Here is an 18,748-nt window from a genome sequence, read left to right as displayed (position 1 = left end):
GTGGCTGCTCTGAGATTTTCCCTATTTCTCTACTAATTTTAACTTCTAGAAAACCATGATATATATTACAAAAAAGAATTCCCAGCAGACCAATCAAACAAATTTGAGTTGTACAGTGTAGGGGCCTTAAGACTACCGATGCTGTTACACACAATTTTATGAAACTTTCAAGCAGATCGGCATGTAGTTGAGCAAAGCATCTGCACAGATTTCATCTGTTTCAAACCACAATGTGACCGAGGCAGACTAGTAACAGAGGGGGACATGGGCTCAGAGTGGATGAGCGATTTAGACTAAATCCAAGTGAGGAAGCTAAGATTCTCCCAAAGCTCTTCATTTCTTAGCAGTAACACATGACACAGTATCTCTCTTTACACTCAAACACTGAGGGCCCCTTTATTTATTCCACAGAATATCTAGATCTAACCACTTAGCCATAACTTTTACACTACATAGTCCAGGTTCCTAGCTGTCACTTGAGGATAACGAGACAGTACCGTCATTTATCAGGTGAAGAAGGCAAAAACCTAAGAGAGGAAAAGAAATTTAATATGCCTGAAATAATATGCTCCAAAGTGGCAGAACCATCATGCTACCAGGCTTACATTCTTAGGTGCTACCTAGAGCAGCCCCTTGCTCTTGGTGCTATCTTTTCCACAAATGATCCAGGTTCTAAAATTCCTTCCTTGAGATATGTGAAAGATAGTAAAATCTGATAACAACTCATTCAAAGGTTCTCAGACTACTCCCAGGCCACCTTCACCTAAGGTTATCACTTCTTAGCATTCATTATACCAAGGACCTGCCAACTGAAGTTCTGTTCTACTCTATCCATCATCTACAAGCTAGAGATCTTGGAAGGAAACTGTAAACTTGAAGAAATGACTATGCTCTACTTGAAGCTGGAGCAGGACTATATGAACTCTTCAGGAGCTAGGACTTCTCACGAGACGAAAACTATTTTATTTGAAGATAAATTTTAGGATCATAAATATACTCACAGTAATAGTGTAAGATGAAAATGAAAGTAACAAGTTGATAAATACCCCGTTCCTCGTCACTATAGTAAGTTAAAGGTGATAACCACAGATTTTAAAAAAGGGGGGAAGAAGATTGACAAAAATATCCTTGATAGTGACTCTGGTGACAGCTGAGCACAGTGGCTACAAGCTAGCGAGACAGAGCCACAACACAATGTTCTGGATCCAGGCCTCACTCTACAGCTGAACCCAGAGGAGATGAAAGGGAAGATGCCCAAGGTTGTGATCTCCTCAGTACACAACCTCTCATTTATGTGGTCCTGATACGAGTCACCCAGTATCATAAAGAAACTAGACAGCATATAATGATTGGGGGGGGGGTCATATGTGAATGCATGTTATGAAGAACTTGGCTTTATTTTTTCTTATCTGCAAATGAATTATCCCAGAAAGATGTAAAACTCAAGGCTAGACAGACGGCTCAGAGATTGAGAACACTTGTTACTCTTCCCGAGGGCCCAGGTTCAGTTCTCAGAACCATTCATTCATAACTCCAGTTCCAAAGGATCTGATACCCTCTTCTTGACTCCACAGAAACCAAGTATGCATGTAGTTAGGGCACACAGATGCATATAAGCAAAACATTAATACATATAAAATAAATAAATCTTTAAAAAACAATTTAAAAAATTTGAAGGTATAAATTGATTGAAAGAACATAAACATTCTTTGTTAAGAATGAGTTGGGCTGTGAAAACTGAACTAAAATATGAAACGATCTGAAAGTACAAAAAGGATCTTATGGTCACGGAGTGCCCTTATGCCTGTGTGACTGGTCTAACTATTACTGATGTCATCCACGTCAGCAACTGTTCATTATAAGGGAATTATGTTTGAATTATGTACTGTCTCGGTGGTCATTTCTGTTCACATCTTTACTTTTGTCCAGAATGTACTTGGAACGAATCCTTTACCACCTATTACCCTATTGTAGGAAAAAAGAAACAACTTAAGGGTGTGTAAATAGCTCACAGGGTTCAGTTCGTATTGACAGAGAGGCGAAGGAAGTTGGAACATGAAATATCCAGTCATACTGCATTCACAATCAGAAAACAGAGCTCCCTTTCTCCACCAACCAGGGGAATGGTACCACCACCACCAGGCAGCCCTTCCTACTTCAGTAAGTGCAGTCAAGAGAATCTCCCCCTAGACACGCCCAGAGGCCCACATCCCAGGTGAGTGCAGATTCTGTCAAGCTGACAATTACACTAACCATCACAGACTAGAATGTAAATAAATAGCTATTTAGTTGTTTGGAGTTTTCTTTTGAGTGCACAATCCTTCCTGAATCTGGTCCTAATTTTAAAGGTGATTTTGAAAGAGATGGGTCTTAGTTGAGAGATGTTCCAGTAAAGTGCTTGTTGTGTAAGCAAGAGATCTGAGTTCCTAGTCCCAGCACCCACGTAAGAAGCCAGGCATGACGGACTCAGGTCTGTCACCCTAGTGCTGGGGGGTGGAGACAGGGGGATCAGGACGCTGTCTAGTCAGTCTAGCAGGAAAAAGAAAAAGAAGCACAAAAACTAACAAACAAAAAAACCAAAAATGAAAACAAACCAAGCTCTAGTTTCAGGACAAAAAGCAAAGACCTTTCAGGTGGAGCAGTAGAGGAAGTCCCATGTGCAGGCCTCTGGCCTTCCCTGGTAAGCATGCTGCATACAAACACTAGAGAGCTAAGGAGGGAGCTCGGGAGCTTACGTACATGCTTATCATTCCTAAGGCCGGGGGCTCAATCCCCAGGACCACAAAAGGAAGGGGAAGAAAGGAATGATGGCAAGGGAGAAGACAACAGACAGGGCGGATCAGGTCTCCGTGGAAGAAAATCAGAGTGTGAGAGGAAGACTGGAGATTTTAGTATACACTGGAGAGACAGTAATGCGAAGTCAGCAATTCTTAACTTTCAAAAACACTTTTATAAGTCTTCTAAAACAAACCCTTCGCTCAGTATGTCCACAAGCTCGCCTGTATTCTCTACAGATCCCATCAAGCCTACTCCTCAGACTCTTCTAAGGATCCCACAAGTGGTAAGCAATCAACAACCTGTTTGGAGATTTGTCTCCTATTTCAGGCTCACTACCTTTTTTACCATAAATCAGTTAATTTGCCTCTCTGGGGTGATTTACTTGTTTCCTCTCTCATAAATAATGATCCACCCTGTGCACACACATTTTGTTTACATGTTTTATTTACTCATCTGGGGATCAACATTTACACTACTTCTACCTTTTACTTCCTTTTGGGCCTTTTTAAAACTGGCAAAAAAAATCCAACCTACATATTTATGGAGCACAATGTGACTATTCTGATAGATGTATACAGTATAAGAACTATTTAAATCAACCCACTTAACATATCCATCACCTTATCTACTACTTTTTTATGATGAGAATATTTAAATCTTTTTCAGAAACCTCAAAATAATGTTATTATCCTGATATATACTTCATAACCCAGCTGAATCATTTTCATTTCTGAATCAGGGTCTCTCTACATAGCCCTGGTTGTCCTAGGACTTACTATATAGACTAGGTTGGCCTCGAACTCACAGAGATCCACCTGCCTCTGCCTCCCAGGTGCTGGGATTAAAGGTGTGTGCTACCATACCTGGCTCAGAGCTGAATCTTAAGGATAATAAGTGATGTCAAGCCAGCTACAGAAGCATACTCTATGTTCTGCTCATGTGAGGTATCTAGAATGAAGATTCTTGGAGAAAGGAAGTAGAACAGAGGCCACCAGGGGAAGGGAGAAAGTGAATGCAGAATTAGGGCTACCTGTGTACAGGGTTTTTGTGTGAGTTAATAGTAGGTTCTAGAAACAGATAGTGGCGACAGTTACACAACAATGAGTTATATAATTAAACTAACCAAAAGAGTATATTTTAGAGTGTGTGTGTGTCCCCACAACAGAAAGAGATAGAGACAAAGACAGAGACAGAGAGAGAGAAGAATGATCTCTCCTAACCCACCATCATGGCTGAATTCTAGCAAAGCCCACTGATATTCAACTAAGACTAACAGAACTAGGAGAACCACATCTACTTTTTTAATTGCCAGCCGTGACTCAGCACTTTTCCTTAGCTTCAAACAGTAACTCCCTGGAGAAAGTCACGCTCAGCGAGACAAACCTGAAGTAGGGTGGTTACGCTCGTATTAAAGTCCTCTACGTCCACTTCTCAGGCTGACTTCCCCTCACCACTGTCCCTTTAAAAGGAAGTCTTTTATTTTTCTGTAAATAACAGAGGCTGTATTTTGAAGTAAGCAAAAATCTCCAAGAATAAATTTATTCCAACATTCATGAAGTCATGCTGCAATAACTGTCTTGTGACACCCTAGTCCACACATACAATGAAGATGTTGCAATCACTTTATTTCCCCATTTGGATGGCAGTCCATGACAAACTCAGCTGTAATATCAGATCTGGAGGAACTGCATTAAAAACCCTAACAGCTATTCCTAGTTAACTGTTTCAATTGTTAAAGCAATCCTCCCTCCCTGATACCAGGAGGCAAACAACAGAAGGCAACTGATCACTGGCCAGACAGCAAAGATGAAGGCATGGAACGTTCTGGAATACAGTCATAGGAGAGCTCCGGTATCAGAAGCTCATCCAAGACGAAGGGTGCCCCTGGGCCCCTCCTTCCACTACTGCACCACAGCACCCACTGCAAAGCTGTCTGATCTGAAAAGACCTTTCTGCCTGGCTTGACTGGGAAAGTTATAAGCTTGGCAAATGAAGGGGGAAAAAAGGAAAGAGAAAACAACTCTGCTTATATAACTGTTTGAATCTGATGCCCTCCTCCTGGTCCTTCTAGTCACCTTGTACAACTAATAATGAGAAATGCAACTAAATTAAATCCAACTCCGAGCAAAGCAAAGTATCTAAAAATCTGGAAACACTGCCTCAGCTTACAGGGACCCCTCATACTAAAGAACAGGGAACCAATATAGTTTGATTCTTATAATATGACAGAAAAATGATGATCATAAAACTAGTAAAAACATATTAAGCAAGAAAATATTCCAATGAAAAAGCACTGGATACTCTATTTATTCTTTTATTTAAAAAGAAAAAAATCCTTCAATGTTTTGACTACTAGTCTTCCTTCAAAGGAGTCTTTAAAGAAACAATAACTGAGCTCAAAGACAAACAGGATTTCCTACTGCATATTTCCACGACAATGCAATTGCTTTTAACTGCTACTTGTAGGAAACCACTGCTCTTAACTTTATCCACAGAAATTATATTCAAACCAAAATTCAATTCTTTACCGTATTTTATATACAATTTTAACATCTAACTATCAACTTCTAATAGTTACTCAGGTCTTAAATATGTACCCAGAAAAAAAGTGTGACACAGCAACACTGTTTCTTCCTCTACTATCATCTAAAACTATACACTAGTAACGTTACACTGTCGCCACAGACAAGATTTCATTCTGAGTTTTCAATAAAATGCAAACACTAAGAAGCAGTGAAAACAGACAAGAGAAAGACAAATGGTAACGTGACTCACACTGGCCTCCCAACAATGAAGCAGTTAGCAGGAGCAAGCTTGCAGACCTCCGTGGCAGGCGAGGTGCAGAGCCAGTGGGCTGTACTGCTATGAAATATGGGTGGGGCTAGACAAGAGGGAAACGGGAATGAACGCTTACTCAGTCAGAAGCTGGTGGAGCTTGTGATAACCTCGCTCCAATGCCAGGCTTACAGGCGTTGCCCCTTCCTTGTTGTGGATGCTGAGAGCTCCACGGCCACCTGGCTTCTGTAACAGGAACCATGTCAACCGCAACAGTCCCAGCCGCACAGCAAAATGCATCAATGTTTCCCGGGGGCCACCATCTGTAAAGGGAGAACATAAAAATAATAATATATAACAGTATCCACCAACAAAGATCAAAGAAACCACCACAACAACAAAAGACAAGTTTAGGTAGATACTGTTGCTTCCAAGTATCTAGGATCTTGAAGGTAAACGATAACACATTGCAAACAACTTTATTCCAGGTAAAATCCCCCTTCAAGTAAAGACAACAAAGACAGAAAAAAATGATGACACAAAATCTTCACCCCACAAAGAGAACCAAGTCATTTCTGTACCTTCTCACAGAAGCTGATAAAGATGACTGACTACATTATGGCCTTTCCATTAAAACAACAACAATAACCAAAGTAAATGCAGCGCTTTCCATACGATGGGGCTCTAAGACGAACAGCTGTCAAGACTTAGGTGAGTATATCCTGAAGGGTATAATTACTTTTTAAAGAACACTCAGACAGGAGCTGGCTAGTTAAACACTAAAAACAGGTTAGACTTGTTAAGTACACACAGGACTTAAGTCCCTCACACTAAGGGCATATCAAATTGCTGGCACTACTAGCTTTGTGTTTGCCTAGTGAGAAAATGAAATGAATCTTCAGGTACAATGAGTCGAATTATAAGACTACACTAAGAACTTCACCATGTGCCTGGGTTTACCTCACTGGAAATGTAGGCTCCCTTTTTTTTTTTGGCATGCTGGGTCCCTAAGAAAGTGGGTAGGATGGGAAAGGGCTTCAGATCAGGCAAAAGTGGGCTCAGGCCTGGTCTTAAGCATCAGTGTGAGTAGGCATGATTCACTTGCCTCTCTGGGCTTCACTTCAGACCCCTGGAGCAAGACAGCATCACTTCTCAGTGCTGTTGTAACAGAGAGGGGTGGATGAAATGCTAGACTAATGACTGCCTGCAGGGTTCTCATTAATACCAGTTCTCCCCCTCTTCCTTGCTTCTGGCCCTGTTCTCGGGCTTCAGATTACATGTTAACTTCACTAGCAACACTGCCTAGCTCATCATCTTGTGAAGGACCAAGGCAGAGATGCTGCCTGTGGCTCTACATGTGACAGTTCTCAGTTCAAGCAGTTGTGCTTTCCTTCCTTCTCTCAGCTTGGTTTTCATCTCTTCTTCCTCATGGTTTCTGGGTCTCAACTTCTTCTCTTAGCACTCACAGACTTCTTGGATGAACCCCAGCGTTTTCCTTTTCTCTGAAATCTTCAGATGGTTCTACAGGTGACTACCACAGCAGGAGTGAGGACATCCTTGAAGATGTGACTTGACAGTGAACCGCAGTGTTTCTCATAAACAATTTTTACAAGATTTACATTTCTTTTGGGCTGGGGTTTTTGCATGTGAGTGAAATGCCTCTAAGAAGAGGGAGCTGAATCCTCTGGAACTAGAGTTACAGGCAACTGTGTACAACCTGGGAACTGAACTTGGGTCCTCTGCAAATGCAGTATGAACTCTTAGTCACTGGGAGATCTCTCCAGTCCCAACTGCACTGTTTCTTAACGTCACTGTGTTACCTATGACCAACACAATTTCATTAAAAGCAAATTGGTCTTTTAAATACTTGGGATGAATTCAGGCCTTGCAGTGAGTTCAAGCAGGGACGGAGACTGAAATGTCTTGGGGACTGGGAAAATTGTTCAGGAGGGGAACGCTGAGCATACACGGGGCCTGATTTAATACTCAGTACTCTAAGAACTGAACCCCAATCCCTAAAAAGACTACTGAAAATAATGTCCTTGAATAAATAATTATTTCCAAACATAAATTTTAATAGGCACACACTCTGAGGAAGTGGAATGGCCAGGGGAAAAGGCAGAAAGAATCAAGGATTAAGCACATCTGACTTGGACTTTATGTTGCTCACAACACTCTGACAACCTTATCAAAATACCAAAACACTAAGCACTTATGGACCAGGAAATATGTGGGTATTTTTTTTAGAGCAGGCTAATTCCAGTCTTATCAGGTAATATCGCCTCCAAATAACTTTCTCCCCAGCCTCCACTCTTTCTAGTACCTTTGCTCTAAGTCACCAGAAATAAGGCACCATAAGGCCAAGCACCTCGCGTCTTAAGTCATCCCCACTACTCAATCCCACCCCTCATTTTCTATTACAATTTCAAATACATATAAGCTTAAAAAATTATACAATTACCAGATATTAAACTACTTAAGTCCTACAATAAATGTTCTCCCATCAATGTATGTGCTTTATCAATTATCTTTCTTTCCAGGGCTTCTGTGTAGCTTTGGCTGTCCTAGAACTCGCTCTTAATTCAGGCTGGCCTCAAGTCCACAGAGATTCACCTGTCTCTGCTATGGTTCCTCAACCCATCATTCTTGATCTTCTATATTTCAGAAGTTACGCACTCTATATTTCAGGGGGTAGGCTGGAGGTGCTTGTGGACATGGTGGCCAGGGAGCTCCCAAGGCCTGTTGGTCTCTACTGTCAGAAATGTGAGCCATCACACTTGGCTTTCCAAGCTCAGATTGTCATGTTTGTGCAGCAAGGTCTTTACCCAAAGCCACTTCCTCAACTCTCAACTTCTTGTTTTTAGGTTGCTAGCTAGATTTCCTACAATGTTATTTGGGTCCTTCATCACAACAGAATTCAATTAGATCAAGGGAATCAGAATGTTCTTGCAATATTTCCAACAATTCCTCTTCATCTTTGCCTTCCTGAAAGTCTTTCTTCCAGGTACATTTAGGGCCCAAAAGAGTTATCTCATAGGACCCATGTTGGTTGTGTTCCTTTTTGACCACTGAGTTAATTATTTCTCCCAGAGTTGTGATCAAAGCACCTGACAAAACAATAAGGGAAGTAGGCTTTATTTTGGCTCTTGGATCAGAAATTTTGCCCAGTCACAGCAGGGAAAACATGGCAGTGTGAGAATGTAGCCAAAGTTTGCTCACATGGCAGCATAGAGGACAGCGGTTAGACTAGGGCTGGGCAGGAGCAGGTATCACCTCCAAAGACCTGCCCCAGTGACCTCTCCCACCAGCTAGTCCCAACTGAAAGGCTTTAGAACCTTCAAAATAGCATTCAAAAATGTAGGCTGGCTCTAGGTTGAAACCGTAACAACCACACTGAAATGCAAAGGTCTATGAAGGTGTGGCTAAACCACAGAGAAGAGGTGTGGCTAAACCACAGAGACCAGAACAGCACTGCATCTCAACAATTCATTTTGGGGAGATATGCATCAGGGTCTTATAAACTATCACTAAAACAGGCTTCAGAATAACTCACATATCCACAAAGAATTCTCCCATGATAAGACTCTGAAGTTAGACCTTTCCCCACTCCCAGCCAATGGTAACTACTGATTTATATATATAGGTTTTTCGAGACAGGGTTTCTCTGTAACTTTGGAGCCTGTCCTGGAACTAGCTCTTGTAGACCAGGTTGCCCTCGAACTCATAGAGATCCACCTGCCTATAGAATCTATTTATATTTTTTAATAACAGCCTTTCAGAATATAGAAACAGAACCATATATTATATATTTGGAAACTGACTTTGACTTAAGCACAAAAATTTCAAAGTACATCCAAGTTGCTGCACATATCAATGCTTCCTTTTGAATTGCTGAGTGATATTCAACTGTACAGCTGTATCACAATTGGCTAATATGCCAGTATCACTCAGAGAGGAATGTGAGCTGTTTCCATTTCTGGTGATACATGACCAATGCTACATTTGTATATAGACATTTCATTTTTCTAGAGTAAACACCCAAAAGTAGGTATCTAGGTGATAGAAGAAACCACACTTCTTCAAAGTGGGCATTTCCACAAGCAAAATGGGACATATTATTCTGCACTCATGTTTCATCTTTTTAACTTTAGGTGCCTGTGTCAATCACTCTGGGTTCTATGACAAAATGTGGGGTATTCAAACAACTGATTCCTTTTTTTGTTTATTTTGAGATTAGATCTCATATAACTGACTATGAACTTGCTACGTAGCAGAGAATGACCTTGAACTCCCATTTCTCCTCTATCTACCTGCTATGGCCTGGAATTCCACGTGTGCTTCACCACACCTTGATCCTAGCTCTTCATCCACGTAAGGCAAGCACTTTACCAACTGAGCCGCACCTTTGGCTCACGGTTTCAGCCTGTGAACTAGTTCTATTGTTTATGGGCCTACTAGAGGCAGTAAATCATGGCAGAATGGCACAGTGGATCAAAGCTGTTTACCTCATGGTGGCCAGGAAAAGCCAGTGACATGATATACTCCTCAATGCATACCCTCAGTGAATGACTTCCTTCACCCAGGCCCACCTCCCGCTAATTCATTCAACCAGTAATGCATCGATGGATTAATTTACTAATGAGGCTCTTGTCCCATGATCCAATTATCTATCTCTAACAACACTAACTGGATTCCAAGGCCCAACAACGGTGCCTTTGCCAACACTTTAATACTCATTGTAACAAGTACGCAATAATATAATTTTGTGGCTCTGAACTTTCCTAAAAGTATACATGTTAGTCTTTGCTAGTATCACTTTATACTTCAGAAAGTCTAGAAGCAGTAAAAGTATACAATGAATTAAAGCTTGCCAGCTTCCTCTGACAAAAGACAGGGAAGGAAGGGACTGGAGAAATGATTCAGCAGTTAAGAGTACTTGCTGGAACTGACAGAGGACCAGAGTTCAATTCCCACATTAACATAGAAATGGCAGGAGCTACTAGAAAGAATCAGGATTCATCTATAGGTATTCTGAATAGGTAATCAGGCGGTAAATGTCACATATTTGGACCTTAATATCTTAGCAGTATCCAGAAGTTTCTTGGATACTGTACTATTAAGAAAGTGAAAAAAAAAAGTTTTCTTCAAGATTAGAATGTCCATACTTTTTTCCCTGAACGATCCAGTTTTGGCAGTATTTGTGACTGCCATCAGTATGTCTCTGAAGCATGGCATTATCAAGCTGTTGTTTGGTCACAGCTTGCCTTTAAACTTGATTTAACAGAATCAGTGTCAGCAAATATTTCCTTACCATTCAATCAAGGAAGAATCAACTTATCTGACTGGTCTGAAGGACAGGAACTAAGTATGGCTCCTGTCCTTAGGAACTAATTCCTCATGTCATCCGTAGAGAGGAAGACTTTTTCTCCGCTCACCCTACACAACACTGTAATTGAAGCTGGGTGGAGTCCAGACATCACGCAAGATCATCTGCTCCTTTAGAAACAGCTACACAGGAAGAGCAAACCTTTCCTTTAGAAGCCCGACTTCCAGGCTCCAATGCAGCTCTCATCAGTACTGAAACAAACATTCTGAGTACTATGTGCGAGATTCCTACACTTTTTATTCAATTGGTTTCACACTAAGTATAGGAACAGGATGCTATTTATGAGCCCAGGAAATTTTACTAAAATATGTGTATTTGCAATCAGGACATCTAGATATCATTTGCTATAAGAATAATTAGATGGGGAAACCCATGTTTAATTGTTTAATGTATTTATTACAATAGAAGTGTTATTTTTTTTTAAATGCAGCCCTGTAAGAACCTTTATATAGAGAGTCAGAAAAACAATACCCTAGTCAAAGAGCTATGGAGTTTCTCAACAGTATATTGATATCATGCTTCCCTGACACACACCTATAGCTGATTTCCTACAACCCCACAGCGTTTTTAACAGAATCTCAGATACAGCAACAAAAACCCTGTACTTACAGTTCTGTGACTAAAGAGCAGGTTACTCTACTATTCTCTCATGAAGTGTAAATCAACAGCCCTGCTCAGAAAAGTCAGTCCCAACCCACAGAGATGTGCCAATTTTCTTAGGTTATGTCACCAGGAGAACTCTGTACAAGAGTTCTAATTTACTGCAGAAAACCTGAACAACAGTAGTTGTTTAAAAGCAGAGGCACAAGCATCCCAAAGCAGTTTGTGAGCCATGTAAATTCTTACCATGCAAGGTGTGATCTGTCCCTAACACATTCCACTCTGCGGGCAATTTCAGGTGTCTGAATGCCAGTGCAACCCTCTCATCGAGAGAATTGACATCTCCAGAAGGGGGTCCTGATCGGTCCAGGAAACGAGTGAAGTTCAGAGCCTGCTGATTTCCAGCACTGGTTGCCAAAAACTGAGCTGCATCATACGCCTCATCCTGGACGAAATGGAAGTCTTCTTCAGCCACTACAAACACAGGCAGGCCCTCTCTGGAAGCACAGAGCAGCACTTTCACTGTCTCGCAGCAGTCATGACCTAAAGAGAACACAGGTAGCAAAGAGAATTGAATTGACGGATGAAGAACCCCCTAGTGGGTCTGTTCAGCTTTTATCATAGCACACAAGATTTCTCCTCCAAAAAGAAAAACTTCCTCTCCCAAATTCTTTAAATTCTAGTTTTAGTTTTCTTATTGATATTTGCAAATATATATGATATCTTTAACAAATGGTGAGCAAACGTGAATTCCTGCTTTCAACATTCTGGTCACATGGAACAGGCTGTACCAACTAGTGATGTTACATTTGAACAAACTTCAGAATGAAAGTTTTAGGATCCTATAAGGTCCAGCACAAAGTAGGCAGTCTAAGGCTTACTGAGTTGAGTTAGATCTGAAATAACAACAGGAAGAATGGGGATATGAGAGGAGCAGCACAGACAGCCCCATACCACCACACAGTAAATCCAAGACTGTAGAACAGTTAAAAGGATAAGTTTTCACACAAGTCAAGGTCCAAAAGTTACATAAGAATTGTTGTTCCCAGATACTTTCTACCTGTCCCAACCACTAAGGCAATAAGCATGTCAATCAAATCACCAGGTTCAAATAAAGATGATGCAATGCTGTGGCTACAAGCCCAAATCTGGAAAAGCAAACACAAGCAAAGAGAACTGTGCTTCCCACTCTACAGATCAGCAGGCACCACACAGCCTTAGGCTAAGTAACAACTACATGCCACTGCAAGCTCCACCAGGGCCAAACTTCTCACACACAGCAGCAGGAAGCTCTGGTGGGTTAGCTATTCTTACAGTCCCACCCTTTCAGAGTTAAGTATTTCCAACGTAATCATACATAACAAAGCATGTAGTGCTTTTTCTCAATTTTCTAACACTAATCTCAAATAGCTATTATATTCTGTTCCTATCATCACCACTTTGAGGAAGAGAGGGAAAGAAAAATAATTTGTTTCATATACCTAAAAAGTGTAAGTTGTTTTTCCATTTACTTTTTCTAGAATCTTCCTTATATCCATTGCCTTTATGACACAACATAGTTCTCACTGTTGTTATGAGTCTGTATTAATAAAATGTGCTTAGTAACCAAGTAACTACTGTATACTGGGTATTTAGTAGATCATTTTCTCTATGTAACAATTTCATGATTAAATCAAGTAGTATACATAAGCTCCAAAGATACTGCAAAGCAGAATCCATCATTTACAGTCAAAGATGATGTGAAAGGACACTGCCTATTTCATTTATTAGGACTCAAGAGCTTTGTGCCAAATGCTGTAAATAGAGAAGAGAGGATACCACCAGGTAAGCCACTGCCTGAAGGAGCTGAACGTTCAGATGACAGTATATCTAACAGAGATGTTATCAATAATAACAGATACAAATTAAATTCTACCTTCAAACTTTAAAGCTTGTGCCGTAGAGAAGATACTGTACTAGCCTAAAATAGAAAAACCCAATGCTCTTAAGCTATGCAAACAGACCTCATTCTTTCTTGCCAACCTCTTTCCCAAACTTTAGCATAGATAAAAACCCAAAACTTGAATCAAAAGGCAATGGTACTAGAAATAGATATAATTTACTGGTCTGTATGTACACACAAATATACAAACCAAACAACTATGATAAAATAATAGTACTGTATTCAAAGCTGTGAAATGTGCACGAATGCACAGAAATCTATCTGTGGCTGAAAAAATGACTGCCAAGACAGAGAGAAATAAGGTAACCAAGGAGGGAGGGGACAAGTGGGAAGAGATGAACGGAAGAGAGGAGGAAGGTAAGATGGAGGGAAGAGAGGAGGAAGGTAAGATGGAGAGAAGAGAGGAGGAACCACTGCATGAAGCTGTGAAAATGAAGCCTGGATTACACTTGGAGACCTCAGGAAGTTAGAGGAACCAACGCCATGGGAGGCCTGCCAGTAAGACTTGTACGCAGGAAGTAGAACTGAACCAAGAGAGAGAAGTGTATTGCAGTCAACAAAGCTGGAAGGGTGACATCATCTAAGCCCTTTGACATCAGACACTGAGCTACAGGATTTGAGAGTTTGCTCCACTGGGTTCCAGTCTTACTTGTGTCCAGTTTTTCCTCAATATGCCACCATTCCTCCCTTTTGGAATGGTGAGATATATATATATATAACCTGTGCCACTGTATATGGCTAAGTAGGTAATCTGATTTTTGGGTTTATAGGGATTTACAGTTAAGAGACTGTTGAGTCTCAGAAGAGACTACTTTGAAATGATGTTCAGACTGTGAAAAACTATATAGACTTCTCAAGGTAGACTAAATGCATTTTGCATTATGGTATGATCACAAGCCTATAAGGGTCAGAGAGTAGAATGTAGTGATTTGAGCGAGAAGGGTCCCTATAAGCTTATATGTCTGAATAAGTGGGCCTCAGTTGTGGAACTGTTTGTGAAGGATTAGAAGGAGTGACCTTATTGGAAGAGATGTGTCACTGGGGTCAGGATCTGAGTTTCAAAAACCCACATCATTCCCAGTTAGTTCTCTCTGCCTGCTCATGGATCAACATGTGAGCTCTCTGCTACCGCTTTAGCACCATGCTACCTGCATGCTACCACACTCCCCTCCATGATAATCATGGACTCAGGCTCTGAAACCGAAAGCACCAAATAGTCTTTCTCCTCTAAGTTGGCTTTGGTCACGGTGATCTGTCACATCAATTAAAGAGTAACAAAGACATCTCCATGGGCACACAAGTAGTACACATATACAAATGCAGACAAAACAACCATAAACACAAAACAAAACTAAAAAAAAAAAAAGAAGAACAAAATACCTGCCTCACCTAGTGTGTGGTCAAAATACTCAAGATTGGCAGAGTTACACTATCAGGCTCAAGATTAGTTTTTTTTTTTTTTTTCTTTCAAGACAGGGTTTCTCTGTGGTTTTGGAGCCTGTCCTGGAACTAGCTCTTGTAGACCAGGCTGGTCTCGAACTCACAGAGATCCGCCTGCCTCTGCCTCCCGAGTGCTGGGATTAAAGGCGTGCGCCACCACCGCCCGGCTCAAGATTAGTTTTAAAACCCTGTATCTTTTCAAATAAAACATGAGGATAGAGGAGTCAGCATATTTTAAAACTACAGGCAGTCTGATAGAGATCTAGGAATAAAACTGCATCAGTACAGATAAGTTTCTAAAGCTTATTACTGAAAACATACTCCAGACAAATGACTGTTTGGAGAGAACTTCACAGTAAGTGAAGAGACCTACAGACCTAGCACTAAACTACAAAAGCAGTATGGGAAATTTCATCTAATTTGATACAACGGGGAAGTACAGTAGCAACGTTTTTCAGCTAGTTTCCATGGTATTTTTGTTTCTATTCAATTTCCTGGTAACAAGAGAGGAACACTGTCAGAGGTTTTTAAAGGAAAAGCACTGAAATTTTGCTCAGTTTCTAAAAGAAGCTATCCCATAGAATTCAGAAAGGAAAACAAACAAACCAAAATAAAACAGAACAAAAATTTCAGAAACAGTTAAGGGGAGAAATTCCTAACTTTAAGAGCATCTTAGCCTTCTACAAAGTCTTAGCCATTTACAACAGAAACAGAAGATAAACTATGAGGTATGAAGAAGGCTCTGTTACCTACCAAGTAAACTATAGTACATACTATATATACACACTATATACACACTAGATTTGAGTGCCAACTTCTACTGCAGACAGGTGTAGTTATCCTAACACTCAGCCTTGAAGACTGTTTTTCTCATCATAAAATACCACCAACCTTACAAACCGTTGGAAATATCAGAAGGCTACACACAAAGCACATAGCAAACAGTGGTTATTCTCAAAATACTGCTGCTGTTTAAGTCACGTACCAAAAAAAATAGATCCCAAAAAACTTGACAAAGAATTTCACTAGATAGCACAGGCCAATAAGTCTATAAGACAAACTGTGCCTTTGACACCGCAGAAATGAAAAAACAAAGGGATAAAAAGCTAAAATAATACAAGAAGCACCTAGGTAAGAAACAAGTTACCTAAGGTTAATGGTTCTCTCAAACTCATTCAATTCTAGGCCCTGTGGGTCAGAAGTATGTGTGCCTGGGGTTTAGAGAGCTTTCCTGCAGGCGTCTTCCCTGCAAGCTTTGTATCAATGTCTAAAACATCTGTACCCATGGAAACAAAAAAACTGCTACAGATAAACAAAAGTGCTAAAGTATGACCCAAAAAATTACTTCATTTCCTGTTAAGCTAAAAATGGAACACATCCCATCCGGGCCTTCTCTTCTGAGACTAAAACAATCGGGCCTTTGTTTTTATCAGTGATCTAAAAAGGACCCTAAAAGCACTGGCTGAACCAGCCCAGGCCAATCCCACACAGAAAGGGTAGACTATAATAGTCAGCAGTGGGAAATAAACTGGCTTTACTACTTAATTTATCACAGAAGTGCTAAGAACCGGGCGTGATCTTCCTCAGGAGTGGCTGTGGAACAGCAAGTGAGATGCTCAGTCTGCAGACTGCCCCTCCCCCAGGAGAGGATTCCATGGAGAAACACACACTCTCATGCTACCAGATCTTGGCCAAATAATGGCAGGTGCACAGATTTAGTATATTTACAAAATGACTCTATATGTACAGGAATAATTAAACAACACAATAGCAAAGCCCAGAACCCCATCATGTGCACTGTGAAAAAGGGGAGGCTACCGAATTCTAAAATCCTGACTTCCTGTATTCCAGACAAAACCTTTAAGCTAGTGCTTCTCAATCCTTCTTCCTATTATCATTACTCCCAGAAGCCTTCTTAGCGTTTCCTATTCAACCTGCACGACAAAAAAGAAAAAAAAAATCTGAATTTCATTGCTATGCCATGTGTGTATGTACTTCGTATGTAAAGAATAAAAATTTCTGACGCACACACACCCCAAATTCAATTTCTACTCTCAAATTATACCATTTCTGTTGTAATACATTCCTTGTGATTACAGTGCTGTGTTCACAGGTCCACAGGGATAAAATATGTAGTGTTTACCACATTGTCACGAGGACAGTTGTGGGTATTTTTTCCTTTCTTCAACTACTTCTTGGTTTGTTTTTCCAGTATAACAATTATATGCACTGTATTAACTGATTTTTAAAAAACAAGCAGATGAACTCAAAGCTTTCGAGAAACAGTCTTACAGTTGGATTACACAGACCATCATACAGTGTTTGGTTAAAAATAATAACTGATAACTGTTAGTAAGGAGTTTCTAAGAATTTTTGATTATGCAAATTAAATGCTAATAACTTTAAAAAAAATACTTCTTAATTTGATAATAAACCCCTGAGGCTAAAGAGTATGTTGGTTCACAAGGAATAAATAAAAAAATACCATGCTACACACACAGAACTACTTTGTAAGAGCTAAGCTTCCAGTACTCATTCACTAAAGGGAATTGTAAACACAATGAAACTACTTTACATGGTCAACTATCCCTGAGAAGTATGAAACCAAAGAAAAATACTTAAGTGTTGAGTCTAGTTTGACATCACTAAAGGTTTGTAATTTTACTGCCAAACAAAAGCCTTGCCATGGATTCTAAAAGTAAATTAATAGCATACACCAAAGCCTTTCACAATAAAATGTACAGAAATCTCCATTCCTTTTACTTACTTATTTATTTTTTGAGACAGGGTTTCTCTGTAGCTTGGGAGTCAGCCTGTCCAAGAAGTCGCTCTTGTAGACCAGGCTGGTTTTGAACCAACAGATATCCACCTGCCTCTGCCTCCTAAGTGCTGGAATTAAATTACCAGCCCAGCTTCCATTCCACTTTTAAATGATAAAAGCATTATTTGCTTTGTCTAAACTGACTACAAAAAGTAACCCTTCCGAAATAGTATTGTATAATCCTAAAAATACCTTTGAGATAGATAGTTCAGTAAAATTGAAATTATAGTCTTCAACCAGTCATCTTAAAAATTGCTTATTTTTTTTGTTTATTATTATTGGAGGAAAGGGGGCAAGTACAATGAGATGCAGATGGAGGTCAAATGACAATGTTTGGATCCCAACTCTCTCCTTCCACAGATCAAAATCAGATTTTCAGACTTGCATAGCACGACAGAATTAGAAACATAGAATGTTATAACTGTATTACATGATGTAAATTTTTTCTCTAAGATAATTTAGAAATGTCTCATTCCTAACCTATTTGCAGAAAATATTTGATAAAAGGTTACAGACTAACATCAAAATATAGCTGCTTTTTGAAGGTCAATCAATCATCTGGTTTTAGTAAGAACTAAAATGTAACTAAACAAGACAATGAATCATACAGAGAAAAACCAAAGCCAGGTATATGAATAAATCATGACATTAAAAGGAAGAACAAGGCACAAAGCCTTTTCTTCTTAGAGCTCAGATGACTGGAAATGGCAGAGCTAGCCCTCGAATAAGTAGAAAGGGCACAGAGAAATTCCTATCAGGAACACCTGCTGCCAAAAAAGGACAGTGAATATTTATGCAGTAACAGCAACGTGCAAAGCACTGTACAGATTTTCCATCAAGAATCTTGATTAACCTGACACTGGCCCTCAGCAGACAGGAAATCGGAGGCTATCATTACCACGGACTGACGCACTGAAACCATCAAAGTCACCACTGGAAAGAGAACAGAGACTACAGTGACAGGCGAAGAACTGCACTCAAGAAACCAGAAGCTCCTTTTGCATTT

At 40.1% G+C, this 18,748-nt stretch overlaps 1 protein-coding gene across 5 annotated transcripts in view; it reads right to left on the bottom strand.

The window, feature by feature from the left end:
* Akap13 (A-kinase anchoring protein 13) overlaps positions 1-18,748 on the bottom strand; it is a 260,503-nt gene that overhangs the window by 152,003 nt on the left and 89,752 nt on the right. For all 5 annotated transcript variants that reach the window (XM_075952859.1, XM_075952860.1, XM_075952863.1 and 2 more), the window contains exons 4-5: positions 11,786-12,082; positions 5,693-5,876 (exon numbers count right to left, since the gene is read on the bottom strand). In XM_075952859.1, the coding sequence (XP_075808974.1) occupies positions 5,693-5,876; positions 11,786-12,082 (481 nt within the window). The remainder of the gene's footprint in view (positions 1-5,692; positions 5,877-11,785; positions 12,083-18,748) is intronic.

The sequence above is a fragment of the Microtus pennsylvanicus genome, chromosome 18 (assembly GCF_037038515.1).
Source record: "Microtus pennsylvanicus isolate mMicPen1 chromosome 18, mMicPen1.hap1, whole genome shotgun sequence".
Taxonomy (NCBI): domain Eukaryota; kingdom Metazoa; phylum Chordata; class Mammalia; order Rodentia; family Cricetidae; genus Microtus; species Microtus pennsylvanicus.
Note: the sequence above shows the minus strand (reverse complement) of the source record. Positions and strands in the feature narration are given on the sequence as shown.